Raw genomic sequence first — 21,208 nt, forward strand, 5'->3', positions numbered from 1 at the left:
GACTTTACGAAGAGTTGGACAGCCCACGGTTTGTTTGCTGCAGCATTAAGTGGGATGATGAGGGTAGGGATGACCTTCAAGTCTAAGTACGGCCATATATGGATTTGCCAGCAAGGAAAACCAGGTTGAATTAGGCTACGGCTCAAACACCAAAAAGAAAAGTAAGTGTAGAACTGGAGGGATCATTGTTTAAGTCCTTCGGTTCAGCTGGTCTCACTATTAAACCAGTTGTAAAGGCTTCCCAAATAATACAACATTTGCGGGACCATGGCAAATAAACTACAGAGCACACAATTCATTATGGTAAAAGGGTATTTAATATACAATAAAGCCTTCTCGATGACTGCCTCTGGAATAATAGCCAGTTTCAAGTGTCCAGAACATGCGAGAACTGGTTGTCACCAAAACACAATCACAGGCGGCAAGATGCCAGCAAAGCATCTAAAAAGGTTTTAAGGATTTTCAGTGAAATAACCCAATTTTTCATTTTTTTCCCAGTCACTCATAATTTATCAAAGAGATGACCACACGCCCAGAATGCATCTCAAAACTCACTCAAAATATATTATAGAACATTTTTTCACAGCCCAGCAGAAACTGGGGAAAAAGTATAATTTGGAAGAAACATGTACAACAGGTGATATGAATAGTACCGGTTGAGGCAGTAACAAGGAGTGAAAGTGGGTTTTGTTGCAGCAGTCAGGTAATCCGTAGGTCTTCCACAGAATACACACCATTAGCAGATTTAGGATGGTAATTAGGTGATGGGAGGAAAAATAAAACGCAACATTTACATCCTACGTGCAACGAGGGATGATAACATGGCACACTCAACGTGCCTCAAGATACCTCATGCATATTCAACAATTTGTCTCAAGTGTGTTTCGCACGTTAATCCAAATATAAACGGGCAGTGCTACCTAGCTCACCTGAGCTTCAAAGCAATTAAAAAACAACCAAAATGGCGATTTAAAAGAACATAGACTCACTTCAAGCGACTTCCTCCTTGAAAGGCCACGTCCAGTGTCTTTTTGGTGGGGAATGTTAGAAACATGATATTTAAATGTAGTCCTACAGTCCCTTCGCAACTCTAAGATGCTAAGGAACATAGGTCTGTGGCCACACTGACTGATCTTTCCAGACAGAACGGATGATTATTTAAAGAAATGGATATGACCCTGCAACTTAGTTCATACAATTAACTACCAAAGCAAATATTCATCCACGCCAGTTGAACACAGACAAGTAGTGCGCCTGAGATATTTTGCTCCCCTGAGAGGCATTTTGGTATATTTTAGCTTTCTCTACTTGTGGAATTCAAAGTAAAAGAAACTACAACCTTATTCAGGGATTGCTGTATTGCAAAATCCCCAAATATTTGCAGACTGTAAATTTGCCATTAGTAGGATGGAAGCGAACAGAATTACCACCGCCATATTGCAGTATGACCCCTTCAATACTGCCAGTGCTAAGTCTGCAACCAGACGGCCTACTGAGGGCAGATTTAAAACATCTGCAAGGAAACCGTATTTATTTGATATCTTACAATATCCCAAATCCCTCAGTAGGACTCTGAACGCTAACATGAAGTGGGAGCATACTGAATGTACCACAGATATGTCACGAAACCTTTTACATAACATTACAGCCACTTAAACTACTTTAGTCTGGTGGGTGTAAAAAGCCTGTGCGGGCCCCAGCAGGGGTACACAAAGTGAGTGCTCAGTGCTGCAGAGGCGAGAAGTGGATCATCGTGCAATGCGTTCAGAAGGTAAAGTCATCAATACCAGTGATCTGAAGGCAAAGTAATCAATACCCGTGATCTGCTGAACAGCCCTCAGCGGGGTTCGCAGCTCTGCTTTGTAGTCGCTCAAAACAAGTTGGAGCATCGGAACTAACACAAAAAAGCAGCATTTGCGAACTGAACACCCAACAGAAATAGAAATGCCCTTATACATGGATAGAACATAGCGTATGGATAACAACCACCTGGTGGTTTCCGATATTTGTAAGGGAGTATTGTATTGGAGTTCTAAAAGAAGGACTTGGGGAAGACATTCCACATAAATCTTTGTCATCTTTACAATTTAATCGCAGCTGGAACACTTTGTCGATGCTTTTTAATTCTTTAAAAACTACAACCTTTTAATTCTCCTATTGTCCTTACTAGGAAGTGACACAAGCGACTCCTAATGAAAGTATTCACAACGAGGACGAATTTCATTTAAAAAAATGTATCTGCCAAAGAATTGTAGACTATAGAGCGAAAATTGCATCATGGTTAGAATGACAAAATGTTTGCTTCAGCGGAACTTCAGGGAAATCGCAAGAGCATATAGGGTGGTTGTGTGCCTAGGACAGGACACGGAGAGACGTCTTTGCACCTGCTAGCTTCTGTGTACACATTCTTACCTCTGGTAAGGCAAAGACTTCATGTTAACGTACAGGAATGAGATGTGAGCCCCTGAATAAATTACTCTGTGTGGTAGCACAAGAGTGAAACGACATTTCTTGAAAGACTGAAGTATTTTGCAAAATGTCCCAGCTATAAACTTAAGATCTCGGAGACTAGTCTTGTCTCCGCTCCTTTTCATTAGCTGGTTCCCTCTTCTTTGGTCGATGAAGATTCTACTTCCAAAGGTGGTCGCTCTGCATCTGTTTTCTGGCTGTCTTTTTCGTCTTCCTCATCCTCCTGTGGGTACAGGTCTGGGTACCTCTGCATGCACTCCTGCATGCCGCGGAACTGCTCCACACAGTCCGAGCCCTTGATCTCTTCTGTGCTGTAGTGAAAGCAGGAGAAGGCAGACTTGAACTGTTCCCCACAAGGACCACTGGCCATGCCACCCAGACAGGGGCAATTCCAGTTGATGTCGCCGCTTGGCAAGATCAGTCCTGCACGCAAGGACAAAAGATAAGGTTAGTGGAGGCTAAGGGGTAAAAAGAGCGTTTCTCATTTAAAATATGATTTGATCAGACATCTGAAAACACGGAGGTAATGCAGAAACGCCGAAGGACACCAAGCTGGTTTTCCATGTTTATGGTACGTTGTTCATGGACATTACGTAATTTCAGTAAATGTTATCCACTAGGATGAGCAGGTGAATTTAGGGTCTCCAACCTACATCTGATCAGCGAAAATGGTCCCGGGCTACTAATGGCGTTGATCATTGTTGCAGTAGTTACCATATCAAATACAGTCACAATAGTGATCACAAAGTGCAGGATTGCTAGTAGTGACCACCCAGATGTATGTCACATATCGAGTGATAAACTATTGTCATGCTAAAATATCATATCCAGAACAATGACATACAATATTGTGAAATTCCGTATGTATAAGGAAGTATAGATAAACCGTTTTTAACGCCACATCTACATATCTTGAAGATACATATATCCTTAAGATAACTAGATGTGGAGGTAAGAATGTAAATAAAATTAAATTTACCTATAAATACTTATCTTCTTGATGGTGGGGTAATGTATTGTACTGCAACATGTATATAGTGCTTTCTAACCTTATGTACATAGCACGCTACACTGCGTACAGGATGCGGTTGGAAGGGTGTTATCTTTGTTCTGATCCTGTGTGGGAAGTGTTTCCATGTTGTGTGAGAGAACCACCAAGGTGCAGTTAACATGATATGTGACTCAGTAGTGCTGAGAAGGCATTGGGATAAGTGGTGGAGAGCACTGATAGGATGGACTTTGCTAATATCATTCCATATTCCATTGTCAATCTGAGATGTCAAGAAGTGTGCATATATGCTACCTGCAGTGGTGAAACCGATCACTTCAATAACTCCCTGCCTGGTCAAATGGTAGTTGATATTCTGGATACAACATTTTTTCTGGGGGATATTTAAAACTATATACCGCTGAAGAACAGCAAACTCATACAACTCTGTTACGAACAGGAAATCCATTACCAATATTTAAGCAACTACTGGACTAATAACAGCAACAACAGAGTGCCCACTGAAAATACTAACAGCTACAAATCTCATGAATTCTGGTTAAACTATCATTCAAAGAGCAGTTTCAAATATGTTTTGGACACTTAACCATTTTGTTTTCAAACATCTGCATGTCAGTTTCTAAAAATACATGTTTTTCTATCATGGATGCACTTTCCATATTGAGTTAACACAACTAAAGAATATCTTGAGTTTTAGTTGATTTTATACATTTGATGTTCCCAGACACCAGAAATGGCTTCCAAGGTGAGAGTGTCTTTCAAGGAGGGACATAACACCAGCCACATAAACACACACACACAAACATATATATACACACACACACACACACACACACACACACACACACACACACACACACACGGAAACATACACACACACACGGAAACATACACGCACACACGGAAACATACATGCACACACCACTCCTACAATAAGAAACAAAGAAGGCTGTTTACCCTCAATCCAGCCTCTGCCCTCTTTACCTACAGGGCAGCTAATGCACAGTTACCAAATAGTTTCACTGTCTCCAGCAGGCTCTCACACTAGCAACTCCACTCTTGCTATTCAATGCACAGGTTTTCTGGCCCAGTTTTCGCATAATCGCTGGAGTGGGGCTTGCAAAGTGACCAATCTCCATGTGATATTGCTAAATCGAGAGTAGAGACCGGTGGTTACGCTGCAGTTACCATAGGCTGTCACGGTGTGCTTTTGTGAGTAAGCGTGTGGTCCTGCTATGATCTGGCTGACAGCTTTCCCAAGGATATGGAGATGTGTAGTATTGCCATCTTCGAAATGGTTAGGTCCTGTGAATTACATACTGTGCTGGTCTTTACTTCAGGGAGCCACTTCCACGGTACTGAAGAGTTACCCGTCGGAGATCCATCATTTATACAATGAAAGCATCAAACACACAGTCTTGCTTCAATCAATTCCCTTTGCAGCATTGTCTCCACAATTGGTAAACCAAAAGTAAACATTTTAAATGTAGTCATGCTCATTGTTGGCAAGGAGCAACTGCAAATGACCTCCACTTTTACAACCAAATGCACTTTAGACAGCAAAATATGTTTTCATTAAAATCCTCATTACAAACACAAATGACCTTTATTTGCAACACGTACTCAAACTTTGCGATTAATTATTTAACCTGCTGTTTTCAATAAACTTTTCCCCAATTTTGAGAAAAGGTACTTTTTCATGGTAAATGCAAAAAATTAAACATGCAGTATAAAATAAATACATCACTGCTATCATGCATTACGCTGTAACAAGGGATTTCTTGCATTTATATCTATCAGTATAACAACTAGTAACTTATGTCTCATCTGAGGTCACATGTTTCCCTGACTCTGAAACCAGCCATTTCAATACTGACCACCTTTTATGTTTTTAAATACATCTAAGCCACTAGATCATAAAGGCAATCTAAATTAGAACAACATATTCTTGGAGTAACTACTTACCACCTCAATAGATTACAAATGAAAACATTTCCAGACCTTCAGGCAAAGAAATACCTTGATATGTCCTCGGACAATTTCCAATGCGGTGAATTAATGAATCTTTCATGAAAGGATTTACTTGTCTATTCACTCCCCTATGCTCCAAAAGACAGTAGCAGCCACTTGCTCTAAATTCTTCTGTCACTTTCCCTTTAGGGGAAGGGACAGTAGCACTTTGCCAGACTCACCCACCAAATGGCAGAAAAATGCAAACTGGGTCACACACAGAAACCTTCCTTGTAATCAACGTCAATCTCAACACTATGGGCATGATGCTGCCAAGGTGGCCTGGAAATGCACAAAATGCTCATTCGTTTATTCAATTCGCTGTCATGATAACATATTGTTGAATTCAGGGCTTTTTTGATCACGAAGTAAAGAAGTGCGCACACACAGGTTTCTTAAAGATGCATCAAAAGGAATATGCTACTTACCAGTATGCATCTGTTCTTGGCATCTAGAGCTGCAGATCTATACACTGTGCATTGATCGCCATCTGGTGTTGGGCCCGGATGTTTGCAGTTTGTTTTTCCTCTTGGAAAGTCTTTGGGAGTCACGAGGTCGGTGACTCCTCCTCTGGTTAGTATTGCGCATGGGCTTCGGCTCCATCCTCAGATTGTTTTTCGCCAGCAGGGAAAGATGGAGCGTAGTAGTAACAGTAAAGAAACCCATGTGTATTGTATCTAAATAAGATAAGACTGGAACGGATACAGGTAGCCGGGGAGGCGGGTGGGCGTGTATAGATCTGCAGCTCTACATGCCAAGAACAGATGCATACTGGTCAGTAGCATATTCCGTTCGAGGCATATGAGCTGCAAATTATACACTGTGCATAGATTATATAGCAGTACCCAACCCTCGCGGCGACCACCGTCATCCGTTGCAGTTGTCTGAAACAGTGTTTTTAGTACAGCTTGGCCCACACTAGCTTGTTGCTTGGTTTGCACATCGACACAATAATGTTTTGTGAAGGTGTGTGGTGTTGACCATGTCGCTGCTTTGCAGATGTCATCTAGTGGTATGTTCCCTAGGAAAGCCACAGAAGCCCCTACCTTCCTTGTAGAGTGGGCTTTAGGGGGAACCGATAGCGTTCGTTTTGCTTTGTGGTAGCAAATCTGTATGCATTTTACAATCCACCTAGCTATCCCTGATTTGGAAATAGGGTTGCCTTTGTGTGGTGGGGAGAAGGAAACCAAGAGCTGTTTGGTTTTTCTGAAAGGTTGTGTTCTCTGGATGTAGTAAAGTAAAGCCCTTTTGACATCCAGTGTGTGTAAGGCTCTTTCCGCAACTGTTTGGGGTTGCGAGAAAAAGACTGGTAATTCTACCGACTGGTTTAGATGGAATGGAGAAATGACTTTGGGTAGAAATTTGGGATTGGTGCGGAGTACAACCTTGTTGTGATGCATCTGAAGAAAAGGTTCCTGTATAGTGAGTGCTTGTATTTCACTAACCCGTCTGAGGGAAGTGATGGCCACTAGAAAAGCTGTCTTCCATGTGAGGAATTGCAGCTCGCACTTATGTAATGGTTCGAAAGGGGGTCCCATTAACCGTGTGAGGACTATATTCAAGTTCCAAACAGGTGAGGGTGGCACTCTGGGTGGAATTACTCTTTTGAGACCTTCCATAAAGGCTTTGATGGCAGGTACTTTAAAAAGGGAGAGGTGCTGTCTGTTTTGTAAATAGGCAGCAATTGCAGCAAGGTGTAACCGAATGGAGGTATATGCCAGGTTACACCTTTGTAAATGGAGTAAATAACATATAATGTGTTGTATGGATACATTTAAGGGATTGATCGTGTTATTGTGGCAGTAAATAACAAATCTTTTCCACTTTGCTGCATAGCACGCCCTAGTAGTAGGGCGTCTAGCTTCCCTGATGATGTTCATGCAATCAGGGGGAAGGTTAAGGTATCCAAATTCTAGGACCTCAGGAGCCAGATCGCAAGGTTGAGCTGAGCTGGGTTCGGGTGCCTGATCTCTCCATGGTTCTGGGTTAGGAGGCGTGGTGAGAGGCGTAGCTTTTGGTGTGGTACTACTGAGAGTTCCAGCAGCGTGGTGTACCACCGTTGTCTGGCCCATGTTGGAGCTACCAGGATTAGAGTTAGGGAATGCTGCTGTAGCTTCCGGACAACTAATGGAATTAGTGGGAGAGGTGGAAAAGCGTATGCAAAATTGTTTGACCAGTTCATCCATATCGCATTGCCTTTGGACAATGGGTGTGGATATCTGGCGGCGAAGCTTGGGCATTTTTGTTTTCGTGGGTGGCGAATAGGTCTATGTGTGGATGCCCCCACTTCTGAAAGAACGGGTGAAGAACCTGTGGATGGAGTTCCCACTCGTGTATCTGCTGTGTCTGTCTGCTTAGCAGATCTGCCACGGTGTTTTGTACTCCTGGGACGTGTTGGGCTAGGAGAAAAATCTTTTGTGGAATTGCCAATGTCCATATGCTCTGTGCTAACAGAGAGCTGTGGAGAGTGTGTGCCCCCCTGCTTTTGAATGTAGTACATGGCAGTCATGTTGTCTGTGCGAATGAGGACTGCCTTGCCTGAAATCTGCGCCTGGAAGGGTTTTAGGGCGAGGAAGATCGCCAGTAACTCCAGATGGTTTATGTGGAGTAACTTCCGTCGCGGCGTCCATGTGCCCTGTGCTGTGAGATGTAACAGATGAGCTCCCCAGCCGGAGAGCGAAGCATCTGCCGTTAGGACTATTTGTGGGACCGGGTCTGGGAACGGTTGACGTCTGGAAAGGTTTGTGGTGTTCCACCACTGCAGAGAGCGATGGGTGCGACCGTCTACCAACACCAGATCTGTCAGTCACCCCTGGGCCTGGTTCCACTGGCGCGCCAAACACTCTTGGTGTGGGCGCATTTGGAGTCTTGCATGTGGGACTATAAAGATGCAAGAGGCCATCATCCCTATGAGCTGCATAAACACTCTTGCTGGGAGAGAGTGTTGGGATAGGAATTTTTGACGCAGCGCCTGTATTTTTGCAATCCTGGCAGGATTGGGATAGGCTACGGCCTTTGAGGTGTCTATGGTGGCACCGAGATATTGTTTTGTGTGTGATGGTACCAGGTGGGATTTTTGATGGTTCACCGTGAAGCCTAGCTGGTGAAGTAGTTGGACTGTAGCAGCGGTATGGTGCACACACTGTTGGTAGGACGTGGCTTTTATGAGCCAATCGTCCAGATAGGGGAAGACGTGAATGTGCTGTCTTCTGAGATGTGCAGCCACTACTGCCAGGCACTTGGTGAACACCCTTGGTGCTGTTACCCCGAACGGGAGCACCTTGAACTGGTAGTGTTGTCCGTCTACCACAAACCTGTGGTGAGAAAGTCGTTCTGGGAGAGAAGTGGAAGAACCTGTTGGAGGGTTACCATGTGAAAATGGTCCGAATGAATGTAAGTGTTTAGAGGTCTGAGATCTAAGATAGGTCTTAGTGTCTCGTCTGTCTTTGGAATTAGAAAGTACAGGGAGTAGACCCCTAAATTTCGTTGATTTATGGGGACCTGCTCTATTGCTCCTTTTTGGAGGAGGGAGATCACCTCTTGTGTCAGTAGCGCAGTATGTTCTTGTGACATAGGGCGGTGCCTGGGTGGAATGTTGGGGGGTGTAGATGTTAATTCTAGGCAATACCCTGACTGAATAATTTGTGTCACCCATTTGTCTGAGGTGATTGTCTCCCAGACGTGAAGGAAATGTCGTAGTCTGCCTCCGACCGGAGTGGAATGGTCTGGAGGGAGCGGGGGAAAGTCATTGGGCAGGAGGTGTGGCAGAGCGGGCGGTATTTGTTTTGCCTCTGCCCTTATTATTATTGCCTCTGTATCCGCCTCTTTGATAACCTTTTGTAAAGGTAGACAGAGGGGGGGATTTATAGGACGTGGATGCACTGTCCGATGAGTAGCCTCTGCCCGTGCCCCGAAAGGAAGAACGGCGAAAGGACCGCCTGGGAGTCTGTGTTTGTAGGGCTCCCATAGATTTCGCCGTGTCTGTATCTTTTTTCATTTTTTCCAGGGCTTCATCTACTTTAGGACCAAATAGATGATCTTGGTCGAATGGGTGATTGAGTATAGAGGCTTGAACCTCTGGTTTAAACCCTGAAACCCTGAGCCAGGCATGGCGACGGAGGACGACACTGGTGTTTATAGCCCTGGAGGCTGTATCTGCCGCATCTAGGGCAAATCGTATCGCGGTATTGGTTATTGTTTTACCCTCTTGAATAAGTTCATTAGCCCTAGTCTTGTACTTTTCAGGGAGATGGTGCATGATGGTCTCTAGCTCATCATAATGCGCCCTGTCGTATCGTGCCAACCGTGCTTGCGTATTGGCAATACGCCATATATTGGCCGCTTGTGACGCAGTGCGCTTCCCTGACGCATCTAGGAGCTTGGACTCTTTGTCAGGTGGGGGGCGCTTCGCCTGACGCCTGAGAATTTGAGCGCTTCCTGGCTGTGGATACCACTAGGGAATCTAATGGTGCAGGGCCCTTAATGTAAGAAGGGTCTGTAGGGGCGGCTTTGTACTTCTTTTCTATCTCAGGGTTTAGGACCCTGGCCCTGACTGGGTCTTTAAAAACCTCAGGGGCATGTTTAATTACGCCCTTTAACATAGGTAGAATGGCAGTGGACCTATGTGTATCATCGAAGGTGTCAAGGAGGAAGTCCTCCTCCACTGGGTCGGTATGTAACTCCATCCCGTGGTAGTGTGCCGCCCTTTGTAACAAGTGGTGAAAACCCAAGGAATCTTCAGGAGGGGATGGCCTAGATGGATAAAGGTCATCCTGTGGGACATCTGGGATGTCCAGATTGTTATAATCATCCCATGGGTCTGGGGATCCAGTAGTGGTGGGATCTTGTGGCACATCTGCTGGATCAAAGTAAGGGTCCCCCAAATCGTCCGGGACAGGGGACAAGGTGGGGGAACGATGAGGTGGAGGGGGTGGAGAGGGTGGAGGAGGTAAAGGAGGAGGGGAAGGCACCCTGAAAGGAGAGGTGGCAATGTCCTTTCTCTTCGGAGGTGGAGGTGGAGCCGGCTTGTCCAAGTGTCTCTTTTTGGAAGACCATGTCAAGTGTCCGGTCTTTGGATCCTTGGTGAGGGTTTTCTGCAAAGGATCCGGCGTGAAGAGCTCCTGTGACACCGGTTGATCGGTCGGCGCCGACTGTTTCGGGGCCGGCGGCTTCTTAGGTTTGTCGAAGCCGTGCTTCCTGGGAACCTCCGGTTTTTTGGTCAGTGCCGAAGGGGGTCTCGGCACAGGAGTGTCGGTGCCGAGGGTCTTATGATGTTTGGTCGGCACCGGAGCAGGTTTCGGCACCGAAGATTTCGGTGCCGGGTTTGGTGTAGAGGTGGAGGCCGATCTTTTCTTCGGTGCCGAAGAGTGTTTGTCGGCACCGGTGGCCGGCTGGCTCGAGCCAGCGCTTCCGGAAGGCTTAGAAAGCTTCTTCACCGGGCCCGGAGGTGGGGTGTCAGAAGCAGTGTCCTTGGTCTTGCCTAGGCCCGGAGGCGAAGGTGTGACCGATGCCTTTTTCGGGATCGGCGGGGGTGGGGGAATTGTACTCACGGCCCGCTGCGCCGGGGTGATGTCCTCCACATCTGAGTCGTCGGCCTCGGAAGCGCTGACGAGGTAGTCGTCCTCCTGTTCGATGTCCTGCTGTCCCGGAGCTTTGACGTCGTCCCCGAAGATGTCGACTGGAGCGGAGGTCGAGGAGTGCGCCATGTTCCGTATAGCCCGTCGATCTCGAATGGTCTTTTTTGAGCGAAAAGACTTGCAGGCGGGACAGTCTCGGGCCTCGTGTTCTGGGGAGAGGCAGAGGTTACACACCTCATGGAGATCGGTGTGGGGAAACTTGGACCCACATCGAGGGCACTTCTTGAAGGGAGTTCTTTCCATCAGCTGAGACCGGAGCCGGAATAGGCCCGAAGGCCGCGGTCGACGACCGGAATAGAAGAAGTGCCGAAGAGAAGATGAATAAGATGATTTATGTCTTTGAAGAAGCTCGATGAGCGAGGATTTATGCGTCGATCGGTGAACTGGGAAGTTCGAAACCGGAGCGCGAAGTTTTACATCCGAGCCCGATGGCGGAAAAAAACAATCTGAGGATGGAGCCGAAGCCCATGCGCAATACTAACCAGAGGAGGAGTCACCGACCTCGTGACTCCCAAAGACTTTCCAAGAGGAAAAACAAACTGCAAACATCCGGGCCCAACACCAGATGGCGATCTATGCACAGTGTATAATCTGCAGCTCATATGCCTCGAACATATTGGCCCTTGGTCAAAAGTATCTACTATGCATATTCTGTTCTGTATGCTTATATTCACTGCTTACAACAACAAGCATTTGCAATGCAATAGGTCTCACATTTACAAGAGTTTGAGTTATTGGCATTGCAAATGCCAATGCCATTTAGTTATGTGTTGTTTTTAAACAGATAAATAAAATCAATTGTCATTTACAATGCCAACAGCTTTAACTCTGCAAATGCGAGACCTATTGCATTGCAAATGCTTGTTACAGTAAGAGACCACTCTCCTGGCATCTCTGTTATGTACTTTCTCCATATTAAATTTTCCAGAAGTGGGTCTCGTGACGTTTGGGTAAACATCGTTTATATAGTCATATCTTCTACAGTACTTTTTCGGCATACAAGTGTGCTTTAACGTCCTCGTTTACGAGTAGAGATATATTCTGACTGGGAGCTGATCATATATATTTTTTTCAAGTCACTCAAGTGTTCTCTTTTAAGGCAAGAAACTACGTGTTGCTCACTGAGAGGTCGCCGATACAGGCAGTATAATTATAAAACGTGTTAACCCAAAACGTGAATTCAAAGCTCTCATGGTTTGAATGTTGTTTCCGCCTCAGCGATCCTTCGGTAAACATTCTCAAGCCGAACACTGAATCAGTCTCTGCGATCATAGTTCTTAAATTTTTTTTCGTTCTGGGGATCAATAAAAGCGCTTGATCTTCTAATTACTCTTGCAGAAGGCGTTCCTTCTGAGAGAAAGCAAATATAGCACCTGCGGGGGATGTCATGGTGGTGATGAGGGGGTCACGTGCTGGATATTGCACACGCCCCTGGAAGGTATTTGGTTGGAGCTTCCCGTTTAGCACGCCCTAGGCGGAGAGTCCCTTCCGGCAGCCCTTCTTAATATAAGCTAACAGCGCTCATGGAAACTCTCCGAAGTGTATTACATAAGCACCAGAGGCTTGCTGCCAGGCTGTGGGAGTCGTTGCACGCCATGGCTTGCGTAATGGCTTCAGATTGCGGAGCCTGCCTGGCTGACGTCAGTTGGAGAGGAAACTCTCGGGCTGGGATACCCCTCCTTACCATCCGTTTTCAGTTCCAACGTATGTGGCTGTGATTTCATTTCAATGAAATAAGCCATGAACACAAATCTGCGTGCTATATTAGCTTGGCGAACCCCTCCGAAACCAACACTCCTATGTAGCAGAGAACAGCGCCTTCACACTAAATTGGCACCGTGCCCATTCAGAGATGGCTGCCGACGTTCATGGGCGGGAGGGGTGTAGGGTCAGAGCGGTTTGTCATTGTTGTCCTTCCTCTGTGCAGCTGCGCTGTGTGACCATGGGCTATTTATAGTCCTAGCCGACGTCACGGAGTCTTGAATGTGCGGACGTTGTCTCTGACGTGCTTGGCTAGTGCAGAGTAAGCTCGCGGCTGTGAGCTGGTCACAATGGAGCTCTGTCTGCAGCCGCTGAGCGGAGGAAGGCAAGCACCATGGGGAAAAAAACAAAACTCTCTCGAACGGGTCAGGCGGGGAGCAAAGGTGAAACCCGGAGCCCCCCTCCAAGGACACGGAGATCTTTCACCTGCCGCCCACCTCTGCAATGGGAGCGTAAGTAGGATCTGGGAAGACTATAGCATCTGTATTTGGGAGAGACACCGTGGACAGCAGGTAATGTGCACGAAGCCCTGTGAGCAGTTTTAGATACGGCGTGCTAGGAGGAAGCCAACAACCACGAACATTTGAGGCAAATATTATTTAGCGAGACAGCCAGTTGTACACGCGACCACCAACGCGCCATAGGCTGTCGCATGCAAATTAATCTAACGCCGCGGTACGCGTTCACGGGCGCGTTCATAGGCTATTGCATGCAAATTAATCAAACGCCGTGGTACGCGTTCACGGGCGCGTTCACAATTCCAGTCCGTCCTGCGCGTGCACATCTCCTGTCTCCCTTCCGAAGCAAGTCAGTAACAATAGATCTTGCTGGCGACAGCGCTTTCGCGCTGCGTCGCCAGGCGAGACCTAAAAATGTTATCTTCTGACTCCTTTTCATAACACCCTTCTTTGAGGGATCAGCCTAACTCTACTAACCTAGTCTATTCAGTAATGGGGCCCTAATCCTGTCTTCTATATTGTGCAGGCCATTGTAGTAGGCCAAGATATTGTTTCATTATAGGAGTTCTGGGACAGCTGGGGGCAACACACACAAAGTTGCTCAACTATTATTAAACACTCCCTATGACAAAAAGATAGGTCAATTGGCTTCGACACTCAGTTTCAGTATGCTACAAGACAGTGGTTCCTAACCTGTTGTCCGAGGAACCCCGGGGGTCCGGGAGGCCTACTCAGTGGATCCACAACTCTTTTTCAAAATTAAATATCAACATTCACAAATGAAAACTAAAATAGTATGTACAAAGAAAGATGCAACATTGAAAACGTGCAAACTTTTTCTACATTATATCTTTCATTATTTGAGCATGTTTGATGTATACTTGTTTTTTTGAGCATTGCTTTGTGATTTAATTCATAAAAATTGCTTAGGCTGGGGGTCCCCTGCTTCCAATAACTTCTTCATGGGGGTCCCCAAATTTCAGTTATGACTCAGTGGGGGTTCACAGAAGGCAAAAGGTTAAGAACGGCTGTTGTAAAATGATGTCTTGCATTGTTAAAAACAGAAGAGCGACGGGAAGATTCAAGTTTTGCATGCTGCAATTATGTACTAAGAACTTCAGCTTTAGTCTGCTAGGTGATGTGGTGTGCATCAAGGGCAGGCCCATACTACTTTAGAAAGAGCAGACAACAAGCTGTTCTGTTAGTTCAGCTTGCAAACAAAAATATGGCTGTGAGCGAGGAGTAGTCCCATGATAAAACATGATATCTACTGAGGAATTAGCGTCACATTATTCAAAATAATCTGTTGCTGCAGATTTTAAACCCTGAAAACCTTAAGATGCCAAGCAGACCTGGCCAGGCTCACAGTCTCACCGACCAGACAGTGCATGCTGTGTGGTTGCAAAGGACCTATTGTAAACTTACAGTGGGCATACATTTCGCCCACTGCTTACCAGTGGCTGGTTTTATAATTACTCTCATTTGGTTTCTTGATCGATGGCTTGCCATTCTCTTCATGTGTTTGTCCCTCCCCTGGAGCATAGCTTCGTTAGGATCCTTTTAACTGACTGACTTGTATTCTTCCACTACCCACATTTAGAGAACCTTTTCTTGTTCATTCAGCATTCCATGAGAGTGCCACCCTCTGTACTATGTTGCTCTAAATCATTCCCAATGTTTCTGAAAAAGCGCGGCAACAAGGATATTGTTGCTGGGGTTGGCTGTACAGCAGACTTTCCGGGATGTTTGTTTCATCTCCTGCATTCGATATACTGCATAAAAGCACAAGCTTTGGAACAAAACAGCTGTGATCGTTCTGAGGGAAGGGCCATCAACTCCACCTAATCAGCTGACGTTTGGGGCAAAAGGTGCACTTAGCATGACACTTCTGGAGGCCCATAAACCTGCTCCTGGCGCTACAAGAGGGCCAAATGGCTGTATCCTGTGGAAAGTAAATTATGCCTTGGCAATCTTTTCTCTTAATTCCGATGCTTCCTTATTCTTTTTACATTTATAAAGATTGAAAAAATTGATTTCATTGCACAGTTTTGTGATACCACAAGAAATGTTTGTTTTTCCTCCAGCACTTTGAAATGTTTTTTCTTTTACTGTTTTTCTTAATAAACACTTTACATATAAACATTGGCACAGCAGACAGTTCAGCAATCGTTTGCTTAAGGTGCGACCAATTGGTTTTGCCAATGCTGGTTTGTGGGTTTATCTGCTACTATACATGGTCTAAACAACCCTAGTGAACTTTCTGTACAATGTAAGTTTTAATATTAAAACAATTTGTTTTTGCTCTCTTTATTAACGTTCTCTTGCAACATAAAATGCACACTATCCATAACTAGCCGTTTGTAAAGGTTGAACGTATTTATTTATATCATATCTGGGCAATGGGATGCTTGGCAATATCTGTATTGATTACTGCAGAGTGGTATTCAGGGGCCTCAGATACTACTGCACTCCAACTGTACAAGTGTCTCTTAAAAGGTGGTAAAGGTAAGTAGTGTAGACTCAGTCCAGGAGGCAGCAAACAGAGGTACAGTGTGGCATTCTAACAACATAAATTCAACGTCATGTTAGAACTATATCTCCTAAAACAAGCATTGGCAAAGCCATTAGGTCTCCCTTATTAGATTACTGACTTTGTCAATCTTTTTTAGCCATGTTGTACAGAGGCACGGCTGCTGTGCAGAATGGCTGGAAGCTAAAAAAACAAATGAATAAAAAGTGCTGTGACGCGGTTAGTACTACAAGCAACAACATGGAGCGGGACGGGAGAGCTGGTGGGGGCAAGAGTTTATGGAGTGAGACAGGAGGTTGGGTGGGCTTGGGAGAAAGCATCAGTATGGATGGGAGCAAGCAACAACACAAGGCGAGACAGGAGGGTGAGAGGTGCAAGCAATAACAGAGCGGGAGGGTGGGTGAGGGCAAATCAACAACACAAGGAGGGACAGGAGGTTGGGTGGGGGAAGCAACAACAAGGAGGGGGCGGGAGAGTGCAGACAAGCAACAACAAGGAGGGGTACAGGAGAGTGGGGGGAAGCGACAACAAGGAGCGGGATGGGAGGGTGGGGGCAAGCAACAACAAGGAGCGGGATGGGAGGGTGGGGCAAGCAACAACAAGGAGCGGGATGGGAGGGTGGGGCAAGCAACAACAAGGAGCGGGATGGGAGGGTGGGGGTAAGCAACAAGGAGCGGGATGGGAGGGTGGGGGTAAGCAACAAGGAGCGGAAGGATGGGGGCAGCAACAACAAGGAGCGGGAGGGGGCAAGCAACAACGAGGAGTGGGGCAGGAGGGTGGAGCAAGCAACAACAAGGAGCGGGCGGGATGGTGGGGCAAGCAACAACAAGGAGCGGGACGGGAGTGTGGGGAGAAGCAATAATAAGGAGCGGGACGGTAGGGTGGAGGCAAGCAACTACAAGGAGCAGGACGGAAGGGTGGAGGCAAGCAACAATAAGGAGCGGGACAGGAGTGTGGGTGGGGCAAGCAACAACACGGAGATGGAGGGGATGGTGGGGGAAAATAACAAGAAGTGGGGGCAAGCAACAACAAGGAGTGGAAAGGGAGGGTGGGGGCAAGCGACAACAAGAAGCAGGATGGGACTGTGGGTGGGGGCCAAGTAACAATACGGAGCAGGAGGGAACAGTGGGGGCAAGTAACGAGGAGCGGGAGGGTGGAGGCAAGCAACAACAACGAGTGGAAAGGGAGGGTGGGTGGGTGTGGACAAGCAACAAGAAGGAGCAGGACAGGAGGGTGGGGGCAAGCAACAACACTGAGAGGGAGAAGGAACAACAGCACAACTGAAGGTAGCTGGAGGACTTTAAGCAACAACACAGAGCAGGATGGGAGGGTGGTGCAGCAAGCAACATGTAACGCAGCAGGATAAAGCTTCAGGCAAGTAGCAACCTGGAGTGGGACAGGAGGTTGGGAGGGAAAGCAAAAAACAGGATGGGAACGTGAGTGGGGCTAGCAACAACGCTGAGCAGGACGGGGCAAGCAAAAACGCAAAGCACAACAGAGGATGGGTTGCAGAGACAACACAGAGCAGGACGGGGCAACGAACAACACAGAACACAAAGGAGGGTGTCTGTGGACTTTAAGAAACAACACGGAGAGGGATGGAAGGGTTTGTGGATGCAAACAACAAGCATTGGCATAGCCAATAGGTCTCGCCTTAGGGACCTTTTAAGTGTTTAGCCATGCAACAGTTGATGTTGTTGCACCAAGGATATTGTGCTGGATAACTAAACACTTGTAAAGGTCCCAAAGGCGAGACCTATTGGCTATGCCAATGCTTGTTACCCATGTCACCCAACCAACCGGCACACACAACCTCTACTTGTAAAAAAACACCTTACAACGACTCCATCTTTCCCAGTGCGGTAGGGATCAGGCCTGACTTGAAAAGGGGGGAGGGAGGGGGGTGTCAGAGATCCCCCTGCAGGATGATTTTCTCCTTTCATGTGGCACGCTTGGGAGGGGGGGTGGGGGTGGACTGACTGTTCGCCTCTTATTTGTGGTGCACACTCGGTGTGCCTCTTCCCAGCCTCCTTCCCTCTGTGCCTGCGCCCATAATACAGTACAGGTGAAGAGCAAAGTGCGTCCTCATCTGCAAAGCGCAACGGTCCATGCCAAGGGAATGTCCTCATAAGTTAGCAATGGCGCTATGTGTGTGCCGGTACTCTCCGAATTACAGAACAGGGCACACAAGCACCTTCTGTAATACTACTGTGCCCTGGGGGAGAAGAAAATGGGCGCACACTTTGATTACGTTCACTGGGCTCTGTATGTAAAATGGCCCTAGGCACTGTGGTTATCTCAACTTGGTGGTAACACAAAGTGCTGATTAGCTTGTCAGTTGTATGTCAAGTATTACCACTTTAAGTAAACTAGTATTCTCAGTCTTGGATTAAACCTGCCCTAGGAATGGGAATGCCTTTGCTGACTCCGTGTGATAGCCTCAAAAAAGCAACTAGACACAGGCATTCAGAGGATGTGCTACAAGACCTGTACAGGTGCTGCCCGCGGCATTAACCCAGAAAGTACAAATAATATCGGACTGACCACAGCAAAATGTGTCACAGTTTAGTGCGTCAACACTGGGACAAATGCAGTGGTGCCAGTACATATTAATTGGATATATCTCCATTTGGAGTAGAATGTCGCAGGGTATGGGGACTGATGTCACTCTCCAGCACAACAGGGCTGCAACTGCCCTACTTCCTGGGCAATTTGTAATTATTTTTGACTGAGCTTTTTCCTATTTGAGAGTGGGAGATGGAAGTCACAACGAACATAATTGATGCTCACACCTTGCTACCAGCTGGGAGCACATAGTGAGAAAGAAAAATACACTTGGCGTATTATTGTGCTAACTCCCAATCATAAACATGTATATAGTACACAATATAGCCAACTGTTTATAGCATTTAATAACAAATGTTTATTACAACCCAATGGAATAGATTTAATTAAACTCAGATTAATGAAACATTCAGAACAAACCTGCAAGAATTCTAGCTTAAACCTTGATCATTAAGTACAGCTAGCCCGTAACATACTGTTATTTAAATTTATGATCTGCAAATTCATTAGAGATCTCTGAAACAAACGCATTGACTGAACTATCTTAGATAATCAGGGCACCAAAAGTTAAATTATTCAGGCTGAAAACTATGCATATTGACAGGTAGGGAAGTTTAAAACAAGGGAAGAGGTTTCTGAATGAAGAATAAAATGTCATAAAGGTATCTCTAAAACAATGCTAATATTTTTTCAGATAAGCAAATTTTTTACATATGGGCGTTTAAACTGCCAAAAAATGAGAACAATCCAAGGGTGCGTGTGCAATTATTAATTAAATAAATATGAACATATACGAGTTATCAGTTCGCTAAATCCAAAATACATGTGGTTAAATACGGATAAAAGAAGCAAAATGTGAACCCCATACATTGTAAGCTCTGCACACAATATAAATCCGTGATTTAACAGTTACACGAGATGCTCAGCAAAGTAGCAGGCATATGAATTCCCTAAACGACTTCACAGTGCGCCAAGCCTTGCCCAGAGATTACAGAGATCTCTTGAGCAAGCCCATTAAACCAATATTTTACTTGTATTGTAGACCAAACTTTCTCTGGAGTAGATGCTTTACCCCTATACTATTATTAAATTAATTCAGCTAGTAACTAATTTAGTAAAATCAGAACAGCTTTACTTTTTCCTGGTTATTAATTCTTTCAGGGGTACAGTTTGTAAAAAAAACAAAAAAACATGGGTAATGGCAGGTAATAGACTGGTTTTCATTGCTGTGTTCAAACTCATAATACACAGCCCTTCGTGACTGGCAACCCGTGACCTCCCCTCTCCCCAGTTTGCGCGTGGTGCCGCTCTCTGTACCCCCACCCCACCAAAAAATGGTGGTTTCTCAAATACCGGAGTAAATTTTTGTTTAATTCATTATTCTTGCCCACAACCGGAACAAATGAACTTAAAACTAATAAAGTATAATAGTCCGCAGCTAGTGAATCTCCTACAACTTAATGCCTAAAATGAAAGTTTCTTTAGCAGCAGTAATAGCTCTACGATACAGATCTTCATATAAAGCATAATACAGCTTTGATTAAAACTAAAAGTATGTAAAAGGGGGCGTGTCTTAAGGAGGAGTGACTACGTTTGTAAACACTGCTCTGTTCCGAACACAGCAAAATGGCGCATACAATGAATAAGCAGAATATCCAGGAGCATCCCAAACTATCACATGAAGCACTGCGGCTGCCTATAAGGCAGGTAAGCGCTACATGTAATTGTAGGCACTGAAGCCAGAGCTCTCCCACAGCAGTGCCCTGTACAGGGACAGCACCTGTGCTCTGCCGGGCACCGCCATCTTGCGGGACATGCTCTGAAAGACCCCAAACGTCTCGAAGGACCTTTAAACAAGTCTGGGAATAGTGCGCGCAGAGTGAGGGGCCAGGGGAGAGTGGGGCTGGTGAATGAGAGGGTGGGGGGGGGGAGGGGGGGGGGGAGAGCTCAGGGTCTGCGGATGCCTGCTGCGAGGGTGCACAAGACAGCCGGGGCAGGCAGCGCGTGCTGGTTTTAGTGCAATGCAATGAATGGGCGGGTACTGTCAGGCTTCCCCAGACAAAGTAGTAACCTTATCCACAACAGGTGGCGCCAATGTTCGCTCCCGACAGCTGTAGGCCATGGGAGTGAACATTTACAGAGAAGATGGGACAAGCACCCGCCTTTTGCCAATTGCGTGCACGAGTTTAGTGAAAGTCTGGAGAAGTCTGTAGTGATTACAAGAGGCCCTCTGCTTAGAGAGCGCATGCGCGCTGCGCTAGGCGAGACCTAAAAAGGAGCGGAGGGTAGGTGGGGATGCAACAAGGAGCTGGGCAGGGGCAAGCAATAACATGGAGCGCAATGGAGGGTGGGTGTGTGGCAAGCAACAGAGCACAACAGAGGCTGGATGGGGGCAAGAAGACCCTGGAGTACAACTGATAAGCAACGACACACAGGGGACAGGGGGGGGGGGGCAAGCAACATGCATAGTGGTTGGACAAGCATCAACATGAATAGGGGAAGAGGGCAGCCAACAGAGTGAGGCAAATGCATACAACAGAGTGGGGGCAAATGCATATGGGTATAGGGACATAGGGGTAAAAGAAGCACTTGAGGGAGATGGCCTACAAACACATACACTTATGGTGGGCTTAAAAAAACCCAGAAAAGTAGCTCCGAAAGCATGAGCAGTGGAAGGGCAAATGAGTGACAAAGCCAACCAAGAGTAGGCAATGGACGGCTTCTAATCGCAGTGTAAGCTAATAAAATGTCATGCAAGCGACAGCCCATG

General features: G+C 46.1%; 1 protein-coding gene across 1 annotated transcript in view; it reads right to left on the reverse strand.

Moving 5' to 3' along the window:
• Positions 1-298: 298 nt before the first annotated feature.
• Positions 299-21,208, reverse strand: part of CHCHD4 (coiled-coil-helix-coiled-coil-helix domain containing 4) — a 147,172-nt gene continuing 126,262 nt past the window's right edge. Inside the window, exon 3 of the mRNA XM_085624439.1 lies at positions 299-2,892. Coding sequence (XP_085480565.1) covers positions 2,594-2,892 — 299 coding nt within the window. The 3' untranslated portion in view covers positions 299-2,593. The remainder of the gene's footprint in view (positions 2,893-21,208) is intronic.

Source organism: Triturus cristatus, chromosome 9 (genome assembly GCF_964204655.1).
Source record: "Triturus cristatus chromosome 9, aTriCri1.1, whole genome shotgun sequence".
Taxonomy (NCBI): domain Eukaryota; kingdom Metazoa; phylum Chordata; class Amphibia; order Caudata; family Salamandridae; genus Triturus; species Triturus cristatus.